This window comes from Pogona vitticeps, chromosome 1 (assembly GCF_051106095.1).
Source record: "Pogona vitticeps strain Pit_001003342236 chromosome 1, PviZW2.1, whole genome shotgun sequence".
Classification (NCBI taxonomy): domain Eukaryota; kingdom Metazoa; phylum Chordata; class Lepidosauria; order Squamata; family Agamidae; genus Pogona; species Pogona vitticeps.
The window spans coordinates 63,443,989-63,465,297 of record NC_135783.1 but is presented as its reverse complement, the minus strand read 5'-3'; the positions used below and the strand labels follow the sequence as shown (position 1 = coordinate 63,465,297).

At 39.7% G+C, this 21,309-nt stretch overlaps 1 protein-coding gene across 1 annotated transcript; it reads left to right on the top strand.

Moving 5' to 3' along the window:
* Positions 1-47: 47 nt before the first annotated feature.
* On the top strand, positions 48-17,596 carry LOC140705647 (sulfotransferase 6B1). Its single transcript, XM_072994022.2, has 8 exons — positions 48-2,293; positions 2,882-3,130; positions 5,475-5,611; positions 6,851-6,940; positions 7,863-7,989; positions 12,669-12,763; positions 13,998-14,154; positions 16,154-17,596. Exons 2-8 carry the CDS (start codon positions 2,929-2,931, stop codon positions 16,282-16,284), a joined length of 939 nt encoding a protein of 312 aa, XP_072850123.1. The 5' UTR covers positions 48-2,293; positions 2,882-2,928; the 3' UTR covers positions 16,285-17,596.
* The last annotated feature ends 3,713 nt before the right edge of the window (positions 17,597-21,309 follow it).

Below are 21,309 nucleotides of genomic sequence, written 5' to 3'. Positions count from 1 at the left end.
TCTCACTTCCCCCATTTCTGCCATTTGGCTTCGAGTCAAGGGCATAATCCCCCCAGAACAGGCTGCCTTCAAAAGTCACGCCTCAAAATAAAACGACGACTTTTTTCCTTTTGCCTCAAAAACAGCCTTCTATAGACTGCTGCTGTTCCTCCAGCACCCACTTGCAACTGTTGCCAGGTAGAATCCACCCCCTCTGCTAGGCCTCTCAGCAGACAGGCTAGATCACTGTTACTTCACGCAGCTTTGCCTCAGCCCTTTCCCGCCACACGGGTTGCCTCAGAGCTCCCTAATCTAGTCCCCCAATCTGAGTTTGCACGTTCTTCCACTAGCCTACCTCCCCGTGAGGTAAGCCTAGAAGATTACCTACGCGCCCTCAGATTTTCCCTGACTAGACCCCCCTTGCTCTGGGCACACTTGCCAAGGCTTTGCTGGACCACTGGACAACTGGACCAGTCGTATCCCACCGCTGGACACCAATCAATGTGGCAACCCCAGACCTACTGGAGTATCCCACCCTGTAGTTATGCTGCCACCAACCATTCGCTCTACTAAGTCACCCAGACCAGGAATGGATTTTAATAAACAAAAGAACAAGGTTTATTGAAACAACAAACAGGGTAAATAAAAGGATCAGGTAAATAGGATACTGGAACAAGGTATAGTCCCAATCATACACATACAACAGATTGGTTCCCATGGAACACTTTAAGGTAACGCACAGACCCTGAACCTATCAGTTCTGGCTACCTAGATAGAAACCTGTACCTATCAGGTATGTACTATCTGACGAACAGTTGTACCCAGTCTGCCCCACAGACTCCCACTCTACTTCTCCACACCAGCTCTAAATATATATACAGTACAGCTCCTCCCCCCTGATGTCCCGCCTTCCACTCCCCATAGGATGGAACTTTCCCTCCAAACCCATGACAGACAGGTACCATCAGTGCTGTATGTGACACCGAGTTTCTTGTGTTTTCAGTTTCTGCTTTGGCTTTGCCAAAAATCACTGCTGTGGCATTTCAGCAACTGCTGTGGCCTCGGCATGCCCTACAGCCAACCCTTTTGTATCCAAACCCCTCTAACCTCTCCCCATTTTCCTACAGTGCTGCAGAGTGACATGGCACTTCAGGGGCCAATCCTGAGGCCACGCTCTGGTCATGGGGGACCCCGGTGTCTATGGACCCCTCCTATAGGTCCATGGTGACCTCATCAACTCCTTACATCACCCCTAAAGCCCCACCACCCGTGGGAGGGGCCTGGGTCGATTCTTGACCCCTTTGTCCCACCTCAAATGGGCGGGGCACCTGTCAAAATTTGATTTGATGGATGCTAGGTACTTGTACTACTAATGGCCACTTAAAAATGAACAAAGATGGAATATTCACATGAGGGTGTGTGAATTGAAATCAGTTGATTCCATATCTGTGTTAAAATAAATTGACCTCTGGTGGACTAATAAAATAACTCTCTGCCACTCAAAAAAACACAATTCCCCATCAAATTAATCCACTCTTACAAATAGGTTGTGTATTCAGCCCTTTTTGCAGTAACTCAAAAGAGGCAAACCCTGATTTAAATAGGTTTTTTTTCTTTGTTTTTTTTAAAGCAATGTCACTGCCTTCTGAAAGTGTATACATGTAAAGATCCTGTAAACATCCCAAAGGTGGGCAACCTCACTAGTATAGTTCTGCTTTACGATCACACTGCCAATGTTTGTGTTTGGTGTCAACTTCCACACTAGTAACAATTATTGTAATAGAGCTTAGATAATGCAACTGCAGGGATAACATTTGTGGGTATTTAATGGAAGTGGAAAGAAACATTACCCTAGTGCTACCTCTTAGACAGGTAGACTCATTGAATGACAGGAGGCAAAGCAAAGTGGATTAATAAACAAAATTAAGTGACGTAAAGTAAGAGAGAGGTGGGGGAAGAAAGAATCTTGCCATCAATGAGAAAACAAAAATTAAATAAAGGGGAGAGTCAGGAAAAAGAGACACTTCAGCGGATTAACAGTTGTGGGCAGATGTTCAGGTAGAGCCACTCTTCTGCGGCTCCCTGCATGCTTCTGCTTGTTGAATAAGCAAGGTGTGTGGTAGCCAGGAAGCTAGCAACTGATCACAGCTGCTTCTGGGTCTTTGTCCTTTGCTTTGGGAGAATGCTGTACTTTGGATGCCCTTCCCAGAAAATACCTACATATTGCAAAATGAGGAGATGCTACCGTCTAGATGTACACAGGGAAGGACAAGCCCACAGGCTGAGAGCTACAAGAGAGCTAAAGAGTCTTGAAGTAAGTATAAGGGCTTGATGGAAATGAAGGGATCGGTAATCATAATTTGACTTCAGATTTCTCACCTGAAGTTAATGTGTATGCCTTGCTCCATGTTTATTAGTTTTTGAACAGATTTTTAAAATTAATTGTTTCAATCTGCACTTTCTTGAGTGTGCTTTGAACGTGCTACATCACATTAGTTGTAATGAACGTGTTTAAAATGCTGTAGAGAATGACTGCAGGTTTGTTTGGATTTTTAGTTTTTGTATTTGGAATGTTTTATCTGTACTTAAAAATTAATTGATGGCTTTCATGATCTTAGCTACTTTAGGAAGGGGTTGCTTTGAACAGAAGACTGTAAATGCTACAGACACATAGACAGATGCACACGGACTGACATTTATTGAACAAATGTATGTAGTATTTAAGAAGACAAATTTTACCAAAAAGATATATTTTAGGTTAAAAAAAACCTGTATGATATCACCAGAAAATGCAATATAAAAATGACTTGGTTAAGTAAATAAATAAATAATTGTTTTAATAAGGAATAATAAAAGTAATATATTTTAAAACAAACCATGTCTTGAAAATGTTTTTTCACAGAATCACTTCATCTCCAGAAAAGAGAGCAAAGAGAAGAATTTTAAAGAATGACACACGTTAGAAAGAAGTTCATTGAGATTCTGGAAAAGGCAATGGAAGAAGGTGAAAAAATGACCAGAGGAGAAATGCTATTTACTTATGATGGAGTTGTATATCCTACGGCTCTTTGTAGCCCAGAAGTCTTCAAAGCTCTTGAGTCATTTGAAGCAAGAAGTGATGATGTGATTTTAGCTGGATTTTGCAAATCTGGTGAGTTATGTACACATAAAAACAAATGTACAATTCTGGACCTGCAACAATGGGTGCAATCAAAGTAATGGGGAGAGTACAAATTAGAATAATATGAGACAAGTTGGATAAAGGCAATAATTCATAACCTTCAGTCGTGTGAAGCAAGAAAAAGTATGAACAAAGTAAGATCTTTTGAACACCCAATATTTATTTTATTTTACTCCTGACTTTTTCTCTCCACAATGTTGATGATACAAAGCTAAATTGCAAATTCAAATGCTTAATAGGTCTTTCATAATCCAATTTATAATTAATAATTAATTTCATACTTTCAAACATTCATGGTGACCACCACCCTTGCTGAGGGATGGGGTGGCCTGGAAGATCTCCTTGGGCATAAGCTTCATGGACTCCAAGACTTAATGGAACAATACTTTATTGGAGCTGCAGTCAGGGTACATTCTTGGGCCCTTCACTTTGACCCCCCCCCGTCCTTTGTCCACATGGGGACTTAGTTCCTCCCTCCCCCTCCCCCCGTTCCGCAGTGTCTGTCTCTGAGGCTGAGCGTCCCATTGTCCAAAGTCCAAAGCTGATGCCACATTTTAGGCACTGGTTCCAACCGCCTGACACCTTTCAATGAGGCTGATTCTGAAGGAGAAACTGCAGTCTCGGGATGTAGGAAAATAAATCTCCCTTTATTTCAATTTAAAATTGCCCAAGACATTTTGACCTGAATTTATGGAGCTGTACAAAATAAAACAAAAGAAGGAAACACATTGGAATGCACTGAAACCTGTTTAATGAGTTCCAATGGGGAAAAATCGTCATTTTCTAGCGAAGATCAGCCATAGAAAAGCTGCTTTGTGAACCAATCAGCTGTTTAAATTGCTGTCTTGCGAAGCTTAGGTCCCGAAAACACCTGTTTTGCGAGTGCGGAGGGAGCTGTAAAAATCATCATCTAACAAAAATCGGTTTGCGAAGCAGGGACCAAACATTGTCCAGAGAAATTCCTCCATAGGAATCACTGTTTTGCGAATCACTATAGCAATTGCAAAAAGTCAATGTCTAGCAAAAAAACTGTCATGCGAAGTAACTGTCTAGCGACGCACCGCTGTACCTCTAAAAGTCCAGATTCACAATTTGGGAATGCTACTTGATTCAGCACTCTTGCTAGCACAACAGATATCTGCTGTGACCAGAGTTGCCTTCTTCCATTTTAGGCAGATTGCTCAGTAGTGTCCCTGTCTGGACAGGAAGTCTCTATCTATTACTAAAATGCTCTCTATGTGGTGCTGCCCTTTAAGATGGTATAGAAATTTTAACAAGTCCAAATTATGGCAAACAGGCTGATTTCCAGAACAGGTAAATTCAATCATACCTCACATACACTGGCTCCCTGTTAGTTTCCATGGCAAATTCAAGGCATCGGTCTTGACGTACAAAGCCCTGAATGGTTTGGGACCTCGATACTTGTTGGAGAATCTCTCTGAAAGAACAGCTTCCCAATTCACTTGTTCCACCCACACCTTGCTTCTTAGAGTTGACACAACGAGAAAAGTCAAAATAACGTCAATCGGCAGCAGAGCTTCTTGGTGGTGGCCCATCACTATGACATGCTCTTTGATGGGAGGTGCATCTGGCCACCTCCCTCAGTATTTTTAGAAACCTTGTGAAGGCAGAACTCTACAAAGAAGCCTTTAAAAACATACTACCTTTGAAATAATTTCAGATCTATCTCTAGACATTGCCAAATGATTTCTTTTTTGTTTCTTATATTGTATTATTAATATACGTATATTACTATCCATGAGACTGAAGTTTATGTTTTCCTTTCTTTGCTCACCACTCAGGGCAGTAGGTTACCACTAAGTGGGGTGGTATATAAATTGCATAAAGAACAAAAATATATCAACCAACCAAATAAAGCTATTGTGTTTCTTTCCTCCTCCTCCTCCTCCTCCTCTTCTACCTTTATCCTTGGCTCCCTCCATCTCAACCAACCAGTGACTTCTTCCTCTGCTGGAGTATCCATGAAGTTCTCAGTGGAGTGTGGGGAAGAGATGGATGGCCCACTGGGGTTGACAGAGTAATTTCCTATACATTCATAAAGAAATGTGTTTGGCAAAATAAGAATTTTGGGGGCAAATTTTTAAATTACAATTTTCAAAAGCCAGTGGCCATGTAATACACCAAAAAGTAACATCTATTACTTTTGGGCAAACTATATTATTTTTAAAAAGTCACATTTCAATTGATGGTACAAATGCTAAAGTTTGCAGATAACGTGATGTGACCCGCATTATTTGCAAACTGATATGAAATGTACACAGCATTTTTTCCTGCATCTGCGTCTCTTTCCTAGGTACCAACTGGGTTGGTCAGATTGTGACAGATTTAGTGATAACATCTGCAAAGAAACACGAACCGCACAAGCTGAATGAAGAGCTCCTACTGGCAGAATTTCCCTACCTTGAAATTGGAGATATCGAAAAGTATCAGGTGAACGGAAATCCAAAGGGTTTTCTCACACACAGAATTGTGCTTACGCACACCAATGCACTTTTCTTTGCACTTCAATCCTTCTTCCCTTTCACTGATCACTACCATGTAAAAACAGCAGCTACACACAAAAATCCTAATACTAATAAGCAGAAGCTTCTAAAATTTTCTTCTCCTCCTCCTCCTTGTTCTCCACTTTTTTTTCCTAGCTCTTACTTTATTCTGGTAGCACCTAACTAAGCTCCCCAAAACCTGTGGAAGACAAAAATGGAACCTGATTTTTCCATAGGACCAGTAAGATGCATCATGATCGGATCTTGGAAAAAAGTCATTTTTCAGACTACGTCTCCCGTAACCCCCAAGCAAAAAGTATTGGGACTAATTCAAATCAGCATTTGCATTATGCAGTCAATAAAAAGTGCTTTGAATTTGCTCATGTTATAAGTGGAGCAAATCTTCTGGTATTTGATTACGTAGTCACACTCTATAATTGGCCATGGTTTGTTTCATAATGTGTAGCCACTTGGCACTCTGACACTTTTTGTTTCATAGCTAGACAAGGTTACAATTATCTTCATGAGACAGATACTACAGTTTCCCCTTAGAGCAAGTCTCAGAAATTGCAGCAAATACATATGCACACAAACATGCAGAGGAAGGGAGGGAGAATGTCCCAAGTGTTTATACTTTGCATCTGGTGACAAAAATATTGATTAATATATTCGTTGTTGTTGTTTAGTCATTAAGTTGTGTCCAACTTATCGTGATACCATGGACCAGAGCACGTCAGGCCTTCCTGTCTTCCACTGCCTCCCGGAGTTGGGTCAAATTCACATTGGTAGCTTCGGTGATACTGTCCAACCATCCTATCCTCTGTCATCCCATTCTCCTCCTGCCTTCACACTTTCCCAACATCAGGGTCTTTTACAGGGAGTCTTCTCATGAGATGGCCAAAGTATTGGAGCCTCAGCTTCAGGATCTGTCCTTCCAGTGAGCACTCAGGGTTGATTTCCTTCAGAACCGGTTTGTTATTCTTGCAGTCCACATGGGGCAGCCCATAAAGTTTGTTCACCTTTACTGTAAAATTAAAACTCCCTCTACACATTGACAAACTGGCTAGCTATCTGCATGTTATAAAGAGTCCACATGAACTTACTTACTTACTAAATAAAATGTAATTATGCAATTTTAAGTGGGGTCTGGGCTAAACTATGTACCTTCCATTTCATGCTTTGAAAGAGGATGAATGGTTATCCGTCCAGAAGAGTGATGTTTACTCATCTTCGTGCCGATAAGCTTCCAGTTTCTGTCTTCAAGAACAAAGCCAAAGTGAGTAAACATTTGGATTTTGGCACAAATAAATAGCTCTGAACAATCTGCGCTGAAAATCACGTTTGGTAAAACATGACCATAAGATCGTGATTAAGTAGAGAATAGCTGTGAACCATCATCTTTTTTTTGTACCAGAACTATTGACACTTGTTTATTGCCCATTTATTAATTTATAGTTTGACATGCAAGATAACAGTGTGGTTCAGTCACACAGCCGGTATATGCTGCTGTTACTTCATTAAATTAATTAATTTTAGGATAGTATTCCATTGAGCTAACACAATATCAACTTAAATGATTGTAACCCAAGATATTCGTAGCCAAATAAGTGGGATCCCTCTGTCCGCTACGCCCTTGGCTAAGTCCAACTTGCACTGCATAAGAAATTCTTTTACAACAATAGCTCACATTTGTAGTTGCAAAGTGATAGCTGAACCATAAGGTGATGTTATAAAGCCTCATTCTGAAAGTAAATATGCATTACTTGTGTCCTTTGCATCTACAGTGGACCCTTGACTTACAGACGGCTCAACTTACAGACTTTTCGAGTTACAGACTTCTCTGGCCACAAAATTTAGGTTTGACTTGCAGCCAGAGAATCGACCTACAGACCAGAAAAAAAAAACACGAAATGGAACAAAAATGAAACAAAAACGGCCGGTTACGGGATTAATCAGTTTTCAATGCATTGTAGGTCAATGGAGACTCGACCTACAGACTTTTCGACCTGCAGACACCATTCCAATACAGATTAATTCCATAAGTACAGGGTCCACTGTATCTTCAGATATGTGTTACAAAGACTTAAATAACTTTTCCTGTGATTTAAGTCTTTGTGCATAAGTGTGCAACAATAACATGCAGTGCATAGAGTACAATTTCATCCTTTTAAATTCATTTTTATATGCTTCTTTTTCAGATAGTGAATCTGATCCGAAATCCTAAAGATGTTGCTGCATCTTTTTTCCATTTCTCTAATACCTTTTCTCCATGTCCATCTTATGACACATTTGGAGATTTTTTCAAAGCTTTAATGGAAGGTCAAAGTAAGGTCTCCATTTTTCTGTCCATACTAATCATTTAACTCACATAAGTTTGAATATAAAAACACTATTCATCCAATCAATGCCAACAATTAGATATAAGAAAACCAATTAAATACCTGTTGTCTGGTTATAATTATTTCATAACATTTGGGTAATGAAGAGGAGTTGAAGATTTGAATTTTTGGTAAGGATATGCATTCAGATTCAGAAATGTTTGTAATTCATTAAATAATGCCCTATTCAGAGAGTTCTGAATATGTCCAAATCTGAATTTGATAGTTTTGAATATCTGCAATAATGATATTCAGAGTCCCATGTACCCCTATACACTGGAGAACAAAAGACTAGGTTTTTGCTTGCTAGAGGACGAAATGAATTTAAAATCCATTTCTCAGGCATCCTGGAGTGATTTTTTGAGAAATGACACTTAAAGACACTTTGGTAGCCAGGGAAGCAGGGGCAAGGAATTCAATGTCGCCTATTTGGGATTGCTACTGGTTTCTCAAGGGAGGGGGATTGGAGTGAGAACAAAACCTGTAAACAATGTCTATCTGCACCAATGAAATCTAGAAGCAAGCACAGACACCAAAAGGTATTTTTTCCACATTGGTTCTTTCCAACTGAAAGGTGGAAATAATTGTGTAGAAGTCCCCAGAGCATTTGCTATTAGGATAAGCTCTGGTGCAAGCTTGCATTGCAGCAGTTTTTTCTGTGTCTTTTTCTGAATCCAGAGGAATCAGATCTGGTTTGGCAGGGGAGATGTCTCCCTGGACCATCTTTGATGTTTGCAAGCAGTAAGACACCTTCCTTGCCATGGCTCAGCTGGAAGGGGAGCCCAGCACCTCTTTGGAGCTGTGGGAAGGGCTCCTTCATCAGCTCCTGGGAAAGCTGCAAGAGTGCCTGTTGGTGTAAATTAGCAGAATTTTGTCCCAGTCCAGTTGAATCACACAGACAAAGACAGCTTCATCCAACACAAAGTATATTTACAATATATGCAGAAGTTTTAGCAGTACAAACCAGCAGCATGATAGCATGACATTCATCAGAAGAGATCCTACATCTTCTCCACATGTCCACACAGTTATAAACATGCACATTTACATATAGCCAATCAATGAGGACATTGCATCACCCCAGGCACTACTTCATTTAACATACATACTGCATGACTCAGCATTTTGCACACCTGTCAAATATGGCTGCTGATTATTATAGGCCTTGTTCTGCCTCAGTGTGGAAATTATCCTTGACAGTACCAGTGGGTGCAGTTTTAGATCCCTCCCTCCTTGGTTTCAATTCCACTGGTCAGTCAACCATTAGAATGAATAGTGTTGGACATTGTAGGCCCTTTAGAAAAGTCCATGGCTGGGCACACCCATATCCTAGTAATCATAGATTATGCCACTCTGTACCCAGAAGCCCTGCCTTTGTTCTTCACATCTGCTAAAATGCTGGTCCTGGAGCAAGTTACTTTTTCACTCATGTTGGGCTCCTCTAGGAGATATTGACAGACTTGGCATATGTCCTCTGAGGATGTCAGTCTTCCACCCCCAAACCAATGGCCTGGTGGAGTGATTCAATTGACATTTGAAGCGTATGCTCCAAAGGTTGTGGCAATGGCACCTTCTCTTGGCCTCAGTTGTGTTTGTCCTCTGGGAAGTTCTGTAGGCATCCACAGGCTTTTTTCTATTTGAGCTGCTGCATGTTTGGCAACCCCAGGTACCTTTGGATCTGATTAAAGAAGCTTGTGAAGAGAGGCCCAGCAACTTCTGGTCCTTGCTCCAGCAGGTGCTGGGCACATGTGACCATTTGTGGATAGCCACCAGTTTGGCCAAGAAAGCCCTAGGGAGAGCCCAGTAGGCCCAAAAATTATTTTTCACCCTTTCAACAAAATATTTTAAGCAAATAAACTATTTTGACTTGACAGTGATTAATTTATTTAGTGTTAGAATGTAAAATATATCATGGGGTGAAGCTCATGAATAAATGTGTCAAGAGACAGTCAAAAGGCCTAGAGGTTATTCAAGCATCTTAACAAGGACCTGACTAAAAACCCTGCTCAGGAAAACAGTTGAGCAAATCAAAAAGCCCATCAACTCCTCAGAGCAGAACATCACAGTAGGAAATTAGAACTTAAATGTGAAAGAAAAAACCAACTGGAGACTAGTGATCTTAGGACAACATTCAGATAGCCGCAAAAATTGTAAGGCAGCAGGTCTGGATGACATCAGACATTGTTGTGATGAGATTATGTTGCTTGGGGGACTTCATTAGTCTGAAACCAGAAAATGTAAGTCTATTATCAGCTGGGTTCTCACTAATGCTGCATGATTTTTTTTTTTTAAAAAAACTACATTTCATTAGTTTTTCAATCTATCTATCTATTTCATTTATTTATTGGATTTTTGCCCCGCCCCTCTAGACCATGTCTACTTGGGTTACATAGATAAAACAGAACAAATAAAATATAAAATATATAAAATCATAAAATTACATCTACATTCGATTTGTGCTTGTCAAACATTGTGTTACATGGGTTGTTTAGAATTATTTGTTTTTTGCATCTCGGTGTCTTCCCAGTTGTTGCCCCAAATTCCACACATCTTTCAAACATTTAAACTGTTCATGTATGTATTTTAGCATACAGTAATGACTACTATCATAATTTTACTCTCATAGTACACAATGTTCTCAAGATCCTCTAATAACATACTTAATTAAAGTAATTCCAGTTCCAAATCTATATAATTTGAGGTGATTTAACTGACAAACTTTGTATTTTATACCAATGATAACTGAGTAAGTTCCTAACACATAATAGATGTTATTTAGAGCAGTTTAAACAGATTTTCTTTGTATACTTGTTTAGCCATTTCTATCTCCACATTCTCTATCCTGTCCATAACAATATCATATCTTATACATGTTCATTAAATACTATTTGTTTGCCCCAACCTTATATCTAGCTTCAATTTGCCTTAAAAACCACCATATTATGCCGTTACCCTGATTAGTACTCCCTTATTTCAATTTAATTCTCTTTTTTAATATGTAAGATATGCCTCTTTACAATTCCAGAAGTTAGGTATATACATGCTTTTCAACACTGAAGGCCACCTTCCTATTTTTCCCTTTTTCATATTTCTAAGTAATTCCTTCTCTTATTTGTCTTTTTTCAATTTTTGTTTCTGTCTCTCTAAACATTCTGCCATCTTTTGTGTGCTTTGAAACCATTTTATGTATTTGATTCATCTCCAATAGATCTTTAAACACTTGGTCTATCTTCAATAGATCTTCCATGCTATTTTTAATTAATTCTGTTGATTTTCTCCCCTTATCTTCCCTTAAAACTCTCCTTGGCTCCAAGGTTAAAATTGTTACTCCTAGGTTTTCCCCACTAATTTCCTCCAGCCCCTCTTTTGATTAGCATACACCACCCACCACCCTCTCATTTCCTTGTTTATTATTCCCTGTCTTCTATTGACTATAATTCTTCTTCAACTGCTCCTTGAATAGTTTTGCTTCTTCATTTTGGGATCTCATTATTTCTAAGATTGCTTGAAGAGTAGATTTTGTTTCCTCCCAAAATTGTCCTTGTTGTGTCATTATGTTCCAGCTGTAAAAAAATTGCATTCCAAATTAAACTTGTCCAGATGCTTAAAGTAATCAGTTCAGTTCCATTAAACTTGAATCCAGTCTCAGGTGTGGAGATATTTCCCCATCTAAAGGCCCAAGGTCCTATCCAGTTCAGCACCTAGGACACAGTTTATAAGTTCCACTTTGGCTAGATTAGGCTTTCTAGCCGCCTAGAGTGGTCAATATGATCAGATAGGCGGGGAATGAATGAATGAATGAATGAATGAATGAATGAATGAATGAATGAATGAATGAATGAATAAATAAATAAATAAATAAATAAATAAATAAATAAATAAATAAATTTGTCTGTAGTTCAGTGCTGTCCTCAAAGAGATAGGGAATTCCAAGCAGCCATTCCAAGCAGTTCAAGGTAGTTGATTCTAGGCTTTTAGCCAGCACCTTAGATAATTTTTGCACATAGCATAAACAGGTTTTGTTTTCTAGAGTTGTTGCCTGTAGTGTTTTCAGGAGAAAGATTCTTAGGTTTACAACAACACATTAATACTGAACTTCCTTCTCTTAAGTATAATTAAATGTCTAATTAATATCCAATTTATTTTCCTTGCATCTCCCTGCATCTCCTCCTCTCTTCAACTTCTCTGCAGCTCAATCGGTGATGAAGAGCTACTGTATGAGATGCTATTTCTGCCTTAGGAATTGTCTTGTCCAGGGATAGTAAATAAATACAGTTAAAAAAATGTTTCTCACCCAGTGGTAACATGATGTTAATTAGGCTGATCTATCACTTCTTCATTCCCAACTGCCAACGACTTGCAAGCAAGCTAGTTCAGCTGCTTATTTCTCCCCCCCCCCGGTTGATTGGGGAGTTTCCTGGATCAAACGTGGGTTACCACCGTTCCCTCATAATCAATATGCTTCTCCCCCATTTCACCACCTCTTTGGGGTGATTTTAACCCCCTGGGGGTCCCAAACAGGACAGAATTCAGCCCAGAATTCAGGAGCTACATCCTCCCCCTGCTGTCTTGTCACAGTGTCAAGCCAGAAGTCTCTAATGCTGCATGATTTATGATTTCCACTAGTGCCCTGGGGATCCTATATGGAATATCTCTGTGTCTGGAACAAGTACATCGACTATGAAAATGTTATGCCAATAACTTATGAAGAGTTGAAAGAGGTACAGTCAGTACTTTACCATGTCATCATGTAAAATGTATAAGATTTCCTCCATTTTATCCTTACAGTATTCATATGAGGAAGTAAGACTAAGAAGGAACAACTAGTCCAAGGTCTGCCCAAGTGTCTTCACAGTTGAGCAAGAGCTCAAAATTAAGTCATCCTAGTCCATGTTCAACATTGTAGGTACTGATAGGTATGGTGATCTATTCTAATAATTGCATAGGCTTTTCAAGCATTTTTGTCAAAGGCCCACAGATCCCCACAGACCAAAAGGAGTGGCAAACATAATGAAAAACCTATGGTTCATTCCATTTCTGCTTACTTAAAAAGGATCATTGCTTGCCGGGAAGTAATGGAATTGAATTGGGTACCTAGCTACAGAGCCAGAGATTGAGAGTTTGATTCTCCACTGAATCTTCTGGGAGGAAAGCCAGCCTGTGTAACCTTGGGTAAGCTGCACATTCCCAGAGCTCCCCCAAAAGAAGGGCATGGTAAACCATTTCAGGATACTTATATTGAGAAAATCCTGACAAGGGTTACCATAAGTTGGAATTGATTTGATGGCACATACAGTAGTTATTGTTAATTAGAAAATCAAAATGCCAAGGACCCTTGAGAGGAGAATGACACCTTGTCTTGTGCTCCATGTAAGGAGAAGCCCTGCATGACATTTTTGTGTGGCTTTCTTTTTGTTTACCTCAGACAAGGAACAAGACTGTGTGTGAGACAGCAACAAAAGTGAAGTGCAAGCTACACTGGCAGCCCACCAGACCCCTGCTCAAAGCGATCTCACCTAGTTTGAAACAGGGTTCAGGTGTTTTGAATAGGAAGAATTAGCATTTTGAACTATTGATTTCAGGAGAGCTGCATATGAATGTGGCTTGTTCTCTGCCAACACTCACAATGCACAATGATGCAAGACTCCAAAAGCAAGCAAATGCTTTCAGAGCAGAGCTCATGAAATCAACATTATGCATTTCCACTGACAGTCTTTGGAAGCAAAATATACTTGGGCCAGAGCCTGGAAAAAGTATTGACTTGAACTACAACTCAGACTAGAGGCCATGCTGCTTGCGAGATTCTAGGAGTTTTAAGTCCGAAGAAGTAACTTTTCTAAGTTGTAACATAGCGATGCCTAAGCAAGCTAGATTTCTTTGTGAGGTATGTGAACCTACTTGAATCAGAGCTTATGTCATCATAGATACACACACAATACACATGTCTCTTTGCAGAACACAGCCTTAGGAGCTGAAAAGATCGCTACCTTTCTTGAACTGAACCTAAGCAAGGAAGAGATCCAGGCTGTTGCAGACAGGAGCACTTTCAAGGCTATGAAAAGCAATTCAAAAACAACCCATGGAGAATTTGGTGATGTTCTTTTCCGGAAGGGTAAGTTGTAGAAAATTGTATTCTATATTTTTACTGGTAAATCTCACATCTTTATTTCCTCAGGAATCAATATTATATCTCCCATCTGATGGCTTTCACAAATCGAAGAATCATAGAATAACTGAGTTGGAAGGGGCCTGTAAGGCCACAGAGTCCAACCTTCTGCTCAAATCGCCAAAGCTTTAGTTGTGATAACATTGTTTTCAAAAATGTTATTGTGTCAATATCAAACTTTGACCCCAGATCATACAAATGGGAGAAAGCGCCCTAAAAAGCCTAAACCAGAATAAGCAAATGTGGCTTATGGCTGCTAGGCATAGGACTTTTATTATTCCTATTCTTATTCTTATTCTTATTCTTATTCTTATTCTTCTTATTGTTGTTGTTATTGTTATCATCAACATCATCATTAATGTACTACAAGTCACATATTTCTCAAACATTGCACGTTCTACCAGACAGAGACATACTGTAGATGTGATTCGAATTGGGCGGTGGATACACTTGCACTTTGCATCAATTTCTGTTCAGACTTTTAAAAAAAAATCAGGCTCAAGTCACATAATATTTAAACCAGTGGCCATGTTCACCTGCACATGAACTTTAATTTATTCCCGGTGATTTAAACCAATGTTAGCATCTACACTGCTGAAATTGATTCATTTCCACAAAACCACATTGAATTGAATTGAATTGAACCTAAATATTTTGAAAAGCCCCTGCTGGCCAGTTGAAAAAAACAAGCAAACCCTCATATCACAGGCCATATAAGTCAATTTCACCCTTGTGTTGTGTGATCAATAACATCTAAATAGATTGAAATGATGCTAAATGCAATTCTTATTGCCAGTGTGACCATATCCATGGAGACAGGCCTAGTTTGGAAGGCTTTGTCATTTAGCTAGCCTCGTGGTTGCATGTGACCCCCGTAGGCCCTTGTACCCTAACCTCTGATTTTTAGAACCAACAATTATCTGTGTGCAAGCCTCTGGTATCTGGAACATTAAATATGGGTTGGAGGGCTGGTTGTTCATAAAATGAAAATGTGGCAAAATTGTTCCTCATGATTGGGGCGTATGGAGCCATATGAGATACATGGGGTACATGGGTGGATTCTTGACCTTCAGCTATTGCCCACTTCTGTCTCAAGTGTATTGTATATAATGGTTGTTCTGGGTTTTTCGGGCTCTTTGGTTGCTGTCCTCTGAAGATGCCAGCCACAGAGACTGGCGAAACATCAGGAAGAACAACCTTCAGAACACGGCCAAAGAGCCCAAAAAACCCAGAACAACCATTAGATCCTGGCCGTGAAAGCCTTCGCGAATATATTGTATTGTATATAATTTATTAATTATATGCCATTGATTCCAACTGGTGGCAACCCTCCCAGGGTCTTCCATACATAAAATATTTGGAACTGGTTTATCATTTCCTTCTGCTCAGAGCATCCTGGAACTGTGTCGCTTACCCAAGGTCACACAGGCTGGCTCTTCTACAAGGTGAAGTGGAGAATTGAACTCCTGACACCTGCCTCCTTGGCCACATGTTTTATTCAAATGAAGTATCTAATATTCTATATAGGATGCAGCAAAATAAAACACTATCTTTTTTTCTAAATTGAAATGGTCATAAAATGGCAAAGGAATTGTGGACAGAAATAGAAGTTTTCACTAGTTCTTGCTCTCTGGAGTCTGGAAGAAGTGATTTTTTTTTTCAAATGCAGGAGAGAATGCTAGGAGCCTATGTGTTTTTATTTAGGGATTCATTCTGTGTTACTTCTCTCTTTGTGCTATATTCACTGACATGAATTTATCAGGAACATTATCATCTTTTTACCTGCACATGCAAATCTAATTTGCATTTTGCACCTTGAGTAAACAGTTCAGATTTTCTGCATACATTTACCTGCAACAACCTATGCGTGTTTCACACGGTACAGATTGAAAATGATGGATATTCATCACATTATCTCTCTCTCTCTTTACATCTATGTTTTCAGGTGGGGTGAGTGACTGGAAGACACTTTTCAGTCAAGAAAACAACAAGGAAATGGACACCGTGTTTAATGAGTGCTTAGCAGGAACCAAAGTAGGAGCAAAGATAAAATATGATGTCTACTGCAAAGTGTGAAGACTGTGGAAGAGATGTAGCTTCTTGGAATGAGTAATTAAATGATCCCACTTAATTCTCAAAGATCAACAAGAGCTCTAGCTTTTTAAAATGGATTTTCAATCAGTTCTATTTTGTTTTTATAAGAAATATATAGGCTCAATCTGAACATGATGGGAAGCCAGAGTTCTGGAGCAGCATGCTCTGGCTTGGTTCCTCCTCCACAAGATACATACATACATACATACATACATACATACATACATACATACATACATACATACATACATACATACATACATACGTACGTACGTACGTACGTACGTACGTAAATAAATAAATAAATAAATAAATAAATAAATAAATAAATAAATAAATAAATAAATAAATAAATAAATGGAAAAATTACTCTGTTGGACTGAAAGCTTCCTCTAACAATTGAATTGATATGGGCACTGGCAAGGCTTGCTGTGATAGTCCAGGAGCTTGCTTCTGATATTCTTCAAAAGAATAACTTTTCCCAATACTGCTCCTGCATGTGGGACTGGCTAAATAAATCATGGACCTTTTTATCAGTGGATTCCTTATTGCCACAGGAGAAATGGGCATTTTAGCTTGTTTTTCTCCAGCCATGGTTTGTTGTTGCCTTTTGATGCTGGCTTATCTGAAAGTTAATAAGCCAAAGTTCCCGGTTTGCACATTGTGTTAAGCAAAACCTGGACAGAACATCTACATCGTACTTAATCTCCCCTTCCAGGAGTCCAAGTGGAAGCAATTGGAGAGTGTATGACAATGTGTTATGTTAGCATGATGAGACAGTTATTTTCCCTGGCACTTTGGCTTATTATTATGCCCAAATGAGCTTATGGTCTCTGCTTTGTCTCTACACAAAAACAAATTAGATTTTCTGTCCAAACTTTGAGTACAACTAAGTTGAAAACACATGTAGTGATATTGTTATGAATTATTATTTCAGTTATTTTCAGATAGGCAGCCATGGTCCTTTGTAGCTTGTTGCCGTGAAGCCAAGAAAAACTCTTATGACATCTTAAACGCTAAAAAGTTTTATTTAAGATATATTTTTGTCATCATATGAAGAAATCCATCAAATCTTGTGTTAAAGAAAATGTGGTACTTCTTAATGAGTCAGAAGACCTTTGAGTGATCTAACAAGTGCAAAATATCTTTCAGAAATATAATTTTGTTCGGGCAACATGTACAGTATGTATGTATTTTATTGATTAATTTTTCTAGCATATGATTTTAATTTCACCAGTTATTCTCAGGTATATTATATCTGCTGGATGATCACATTAAAAATGCTGATATGGTTTATGATGGAGACTTTTTTATATATATAGAAAATAGAGATTGACATGTATAAAAATGTGGTGTGTGGCCTAGCACACTAAAACCATGTTCAGAAAACACCAGAACTTACACTTCCAGTCTCACCACCACCACCATAATCTCTTTCATAATATCTGTGTGCTTCTCTAACACCCAAATGCAGAGTGCCTTGTTTCAATCAATGACTATTCCTTTCCTGGGCTGCTGTTGCAAGTAGGGCTACGCAAGAGGGCTGGCTGCCGTCTTTATGGGGAGGGGGCATCTGACAGAACCCCCAGCTGCTGAATTCCACAGTGTCACATTGGTTTTTACTGATAAATACATATAGCCCCCAAATAAGCCACACTTTGATGATAAAATGGTGTGGTATATGGAGGACCCATATATATGCAACCATTTTCTGTTGTGTACAATCTATTTTTGAACAAAAATGTATAATTTGTCCTCTTGTTCTCTTTGCATTGTCAGGGTGGAGGGGCAGCTTGAGGCTCATGGGTTGCATGGAGCTCACCAGGGAGTGGTTTTGCACCACATCCGCCAATTGTTTTGCTCAAAAAGTTCCTTCCTGGCCTCTAAAGAGTGTGGGGACACTTTTTCCATGTATAGGGGGAGTTTTCCAGCACCCTTGAGGTCCCTCAGGTCCTAGTTTTTACAGATATTATTTTAACTACTAGCAGGTTTAAGGGGGGATTTTTAGTTAAAACACACACACTGGTTTTAGAAAGTTAAACTCATTGTATTGATTAATGAAACCCTATTTACAGTAGTACTGATTTTTAAAATGTAAAATTCTACAAATTAGGTTAAGTATCAAATGCCAGCCTAGAAAGGTGTGGTTTTGCTCCCTTCCTAATAGCACTCAGGGTGGAAACAGATCACACTTTGGAACAGAGTGCATTCTACCAACTGGGAGCCACGTGGGAGAAGGCCCTCTCCCATGTACTTGTTAGTCAGGCTTCTGAAACCATTGGCCTTTTTAAGATGGCATCTCCTGAAGATCTTAAAGTCTGAATAGGCTTGGAATGGGACAGGCAGTCCCTTAGAAAGCCAAATCCCAAGCTATTAGAGTCTTTAAAAGCTGAAACCAACACCTTGAATTGGGCCTGATAAGTGCAGGTCCTTCAGTATCAGGGTCATAGGATAATAATAATGTGCACCAGTTAGCAACTTAATGTTCCATTAATTAAAGACCCCGGTTCCTTTTCAAGGGTAAAGCAAAGCAAAGCATGCTGCTTATATACCGCCCCATAGCACTTCAAGCTCTCTCTGGGCAGTTTACAAGTTAATTATGCAGGCTACACTCCCCCCCCCCCCGAACGAGCTAGGTACTCATTTTACCGACCTCGGAAAGATAGAAGGCTGAGTCAACCTTGAGCCGGCTACCTGGGATTGAACCCCAGGTCATGAGCACAGTTTTGGCTGCAGTACAGCAATTTAACCACCCCATGTGGAGCACATTACAATAAGCAATATGTGATGTAACCAAGGCATGGAAGACTGTTGCTAAGTCACGTTGTCTTGAGAAATGTTGCTGTTGGCACACTAGGCAGAATTGTGCAAAGGCACTTCTCATCATCATTGCCATCTGAGAGTCCAGCAGCCATCCAGAGTCAAGGAGACTGTGAATCTGACTTGCCAGGGTAGTGCAACCCTTCTAGAACAGGTTGAATCCAAATTCCCAAATCTGACTTTCTACTGCCAGCAGCAGTTCCATTTTGTCAGGATTTAATTTCTACTTCTTCACACTCATCCAGCCTATTGTGTTGCTCATACAACATTCAGGGATCGTGACTGCTTCAGGGATCCTGGGGAACAAGGAGCAGTAGATATGTGTGAAATCAACAGATTGCTGGCACTTCATCCAGAGCTTTGAATGACCTCTCCCAGTGGCTTCATAGAGATGTTTAATATAAGGGATAAGGTGGAGCCCTAATGGATACCAAGGCCATCATGTCGAACAGTGCTTCCTGCCACCAAACTCCATGGCACAGTGATTAAACTGCAGTACTGCAGTCAAGCCTCTGCTCATGATCTGAGTCCAATTCCAAAGGATTCAGGTGGCTATCTCAAGGTTTACTCAGCCTGAGATTGGTGAAGTGAGTACCCAGCTCATGGGGGAATGGGAGTAGTTGTTTGCATAACTATATTGTAAACCAGCCAGAGACTGCTGTAACCAGTATATAAGTTGAAACAGCATCAGTATCAGCAAGTTATGTTTTGTACATACTGACAGGAAGGATTGGAATTACTGTAATATTGTGCCCCCAATACCCAAGCTTGCTAAGTGATCCAATAGGATACCACGGTCAATGGCATCAAATGCTAATGAAAGGTCCAGGAGAACTAATAAATTAATTAACTCCTCTTATCCAATCCTTGGCATAGGTCCAGGTGACCAAAACCATCTAAGTCCAATATTCCAGCTGAATGCCTGATCGAAATGGATCCAGATACTTTCATCTGTAATTGGCTGCAAATGCAATGCACTGAGAGAAGCTTATAGAAGGGGAGATATTTAGACTTGCAAACACAAGAGGAAAAGGAAGACGTTGTGCCAACCCCCCATGATCAGATATCACAACAGAAGACAGCCACAATGAGAAAAAATATAGGCTCTTTTATGGAAATGACATAAGTACTTCTTTTTGTTCCTTGACCTGTCAAATTAGCAGGGACAGCATCAATATGATGGGGCCTGAGGAAGATGAGGATGCCCTTATATTGGCAAAATCTTACAACCAACATTACTTGAATCAAGTAGGAAGGCACACAGAGAACTACCAGCGCTCACAAAGAAGACAGGTGTCCTTCCAAAGTAACTTTTCTTTGGAATGTTAGTTAATTAAAAGCCCCATGCGTAGCTTGCTACTACTGTATTTGCATCATCACATTGCAGAGACAAAACCTGAGCAATATAGAAAGCCAAATGCAGCAATATAATAATCTTTTGATCACAAAGATTATCTATTTTTTTGATTGCAAAGATTATCTATTCTTATCTATATTTTGTGGAAGGCATAATTCTCCTGTCTTCATATTGCAAATGGATACTTTTTATTGCCATTTATTCAACATCAGCTTTTGTTCGGTTAACATCCAAGCTTTTGTCTGCTCTGCATTTTGATGTCATCTTCTGGGAGAGCTCCTGTTTAGTGTCCCTGCCTGGTTCTGGAGTGGAGCTTCGTTTTCCAAGAGGAGGACACATTGCATTGCTGGCATGAATGAATGAAGAGCTACTTTGCTTTGATATGGCATGTGCCATAGGCCTCTTGTAAAGGAGCCCACCTGATTTCCTGCATGAAAAAGGGCTGGAGGTTATCACCACAACAACAAGTTCCCTGCTGGTTCTTCCTTGCTTCCGTTCTTCTCTACCAACAAATATGTGATTTTTGTAGCATAAATGGAAAAACACGGATTTTCATCAAACTGCTTATATGTATACAGCTGCATTTTCAAGTGGGCGTAAGTAACAGGAAAATACATTTCAGTCAAGAAAACAGCAAAGGAATGGACAATGCTAATAAGTGTTCAGCAGCAACCAAAATGAGACCAAAGATAATATGTGATGTCAATGATAAGGCATGAAGACTGAGTAAGATCTTGCTTCTGGGAATGAATTTCTAAACAATTCCATTCTGCCTCGAAGGACAGCAAGACATCCACCTTCTTACAATGAACTGGCAGCCAACCAGTTCT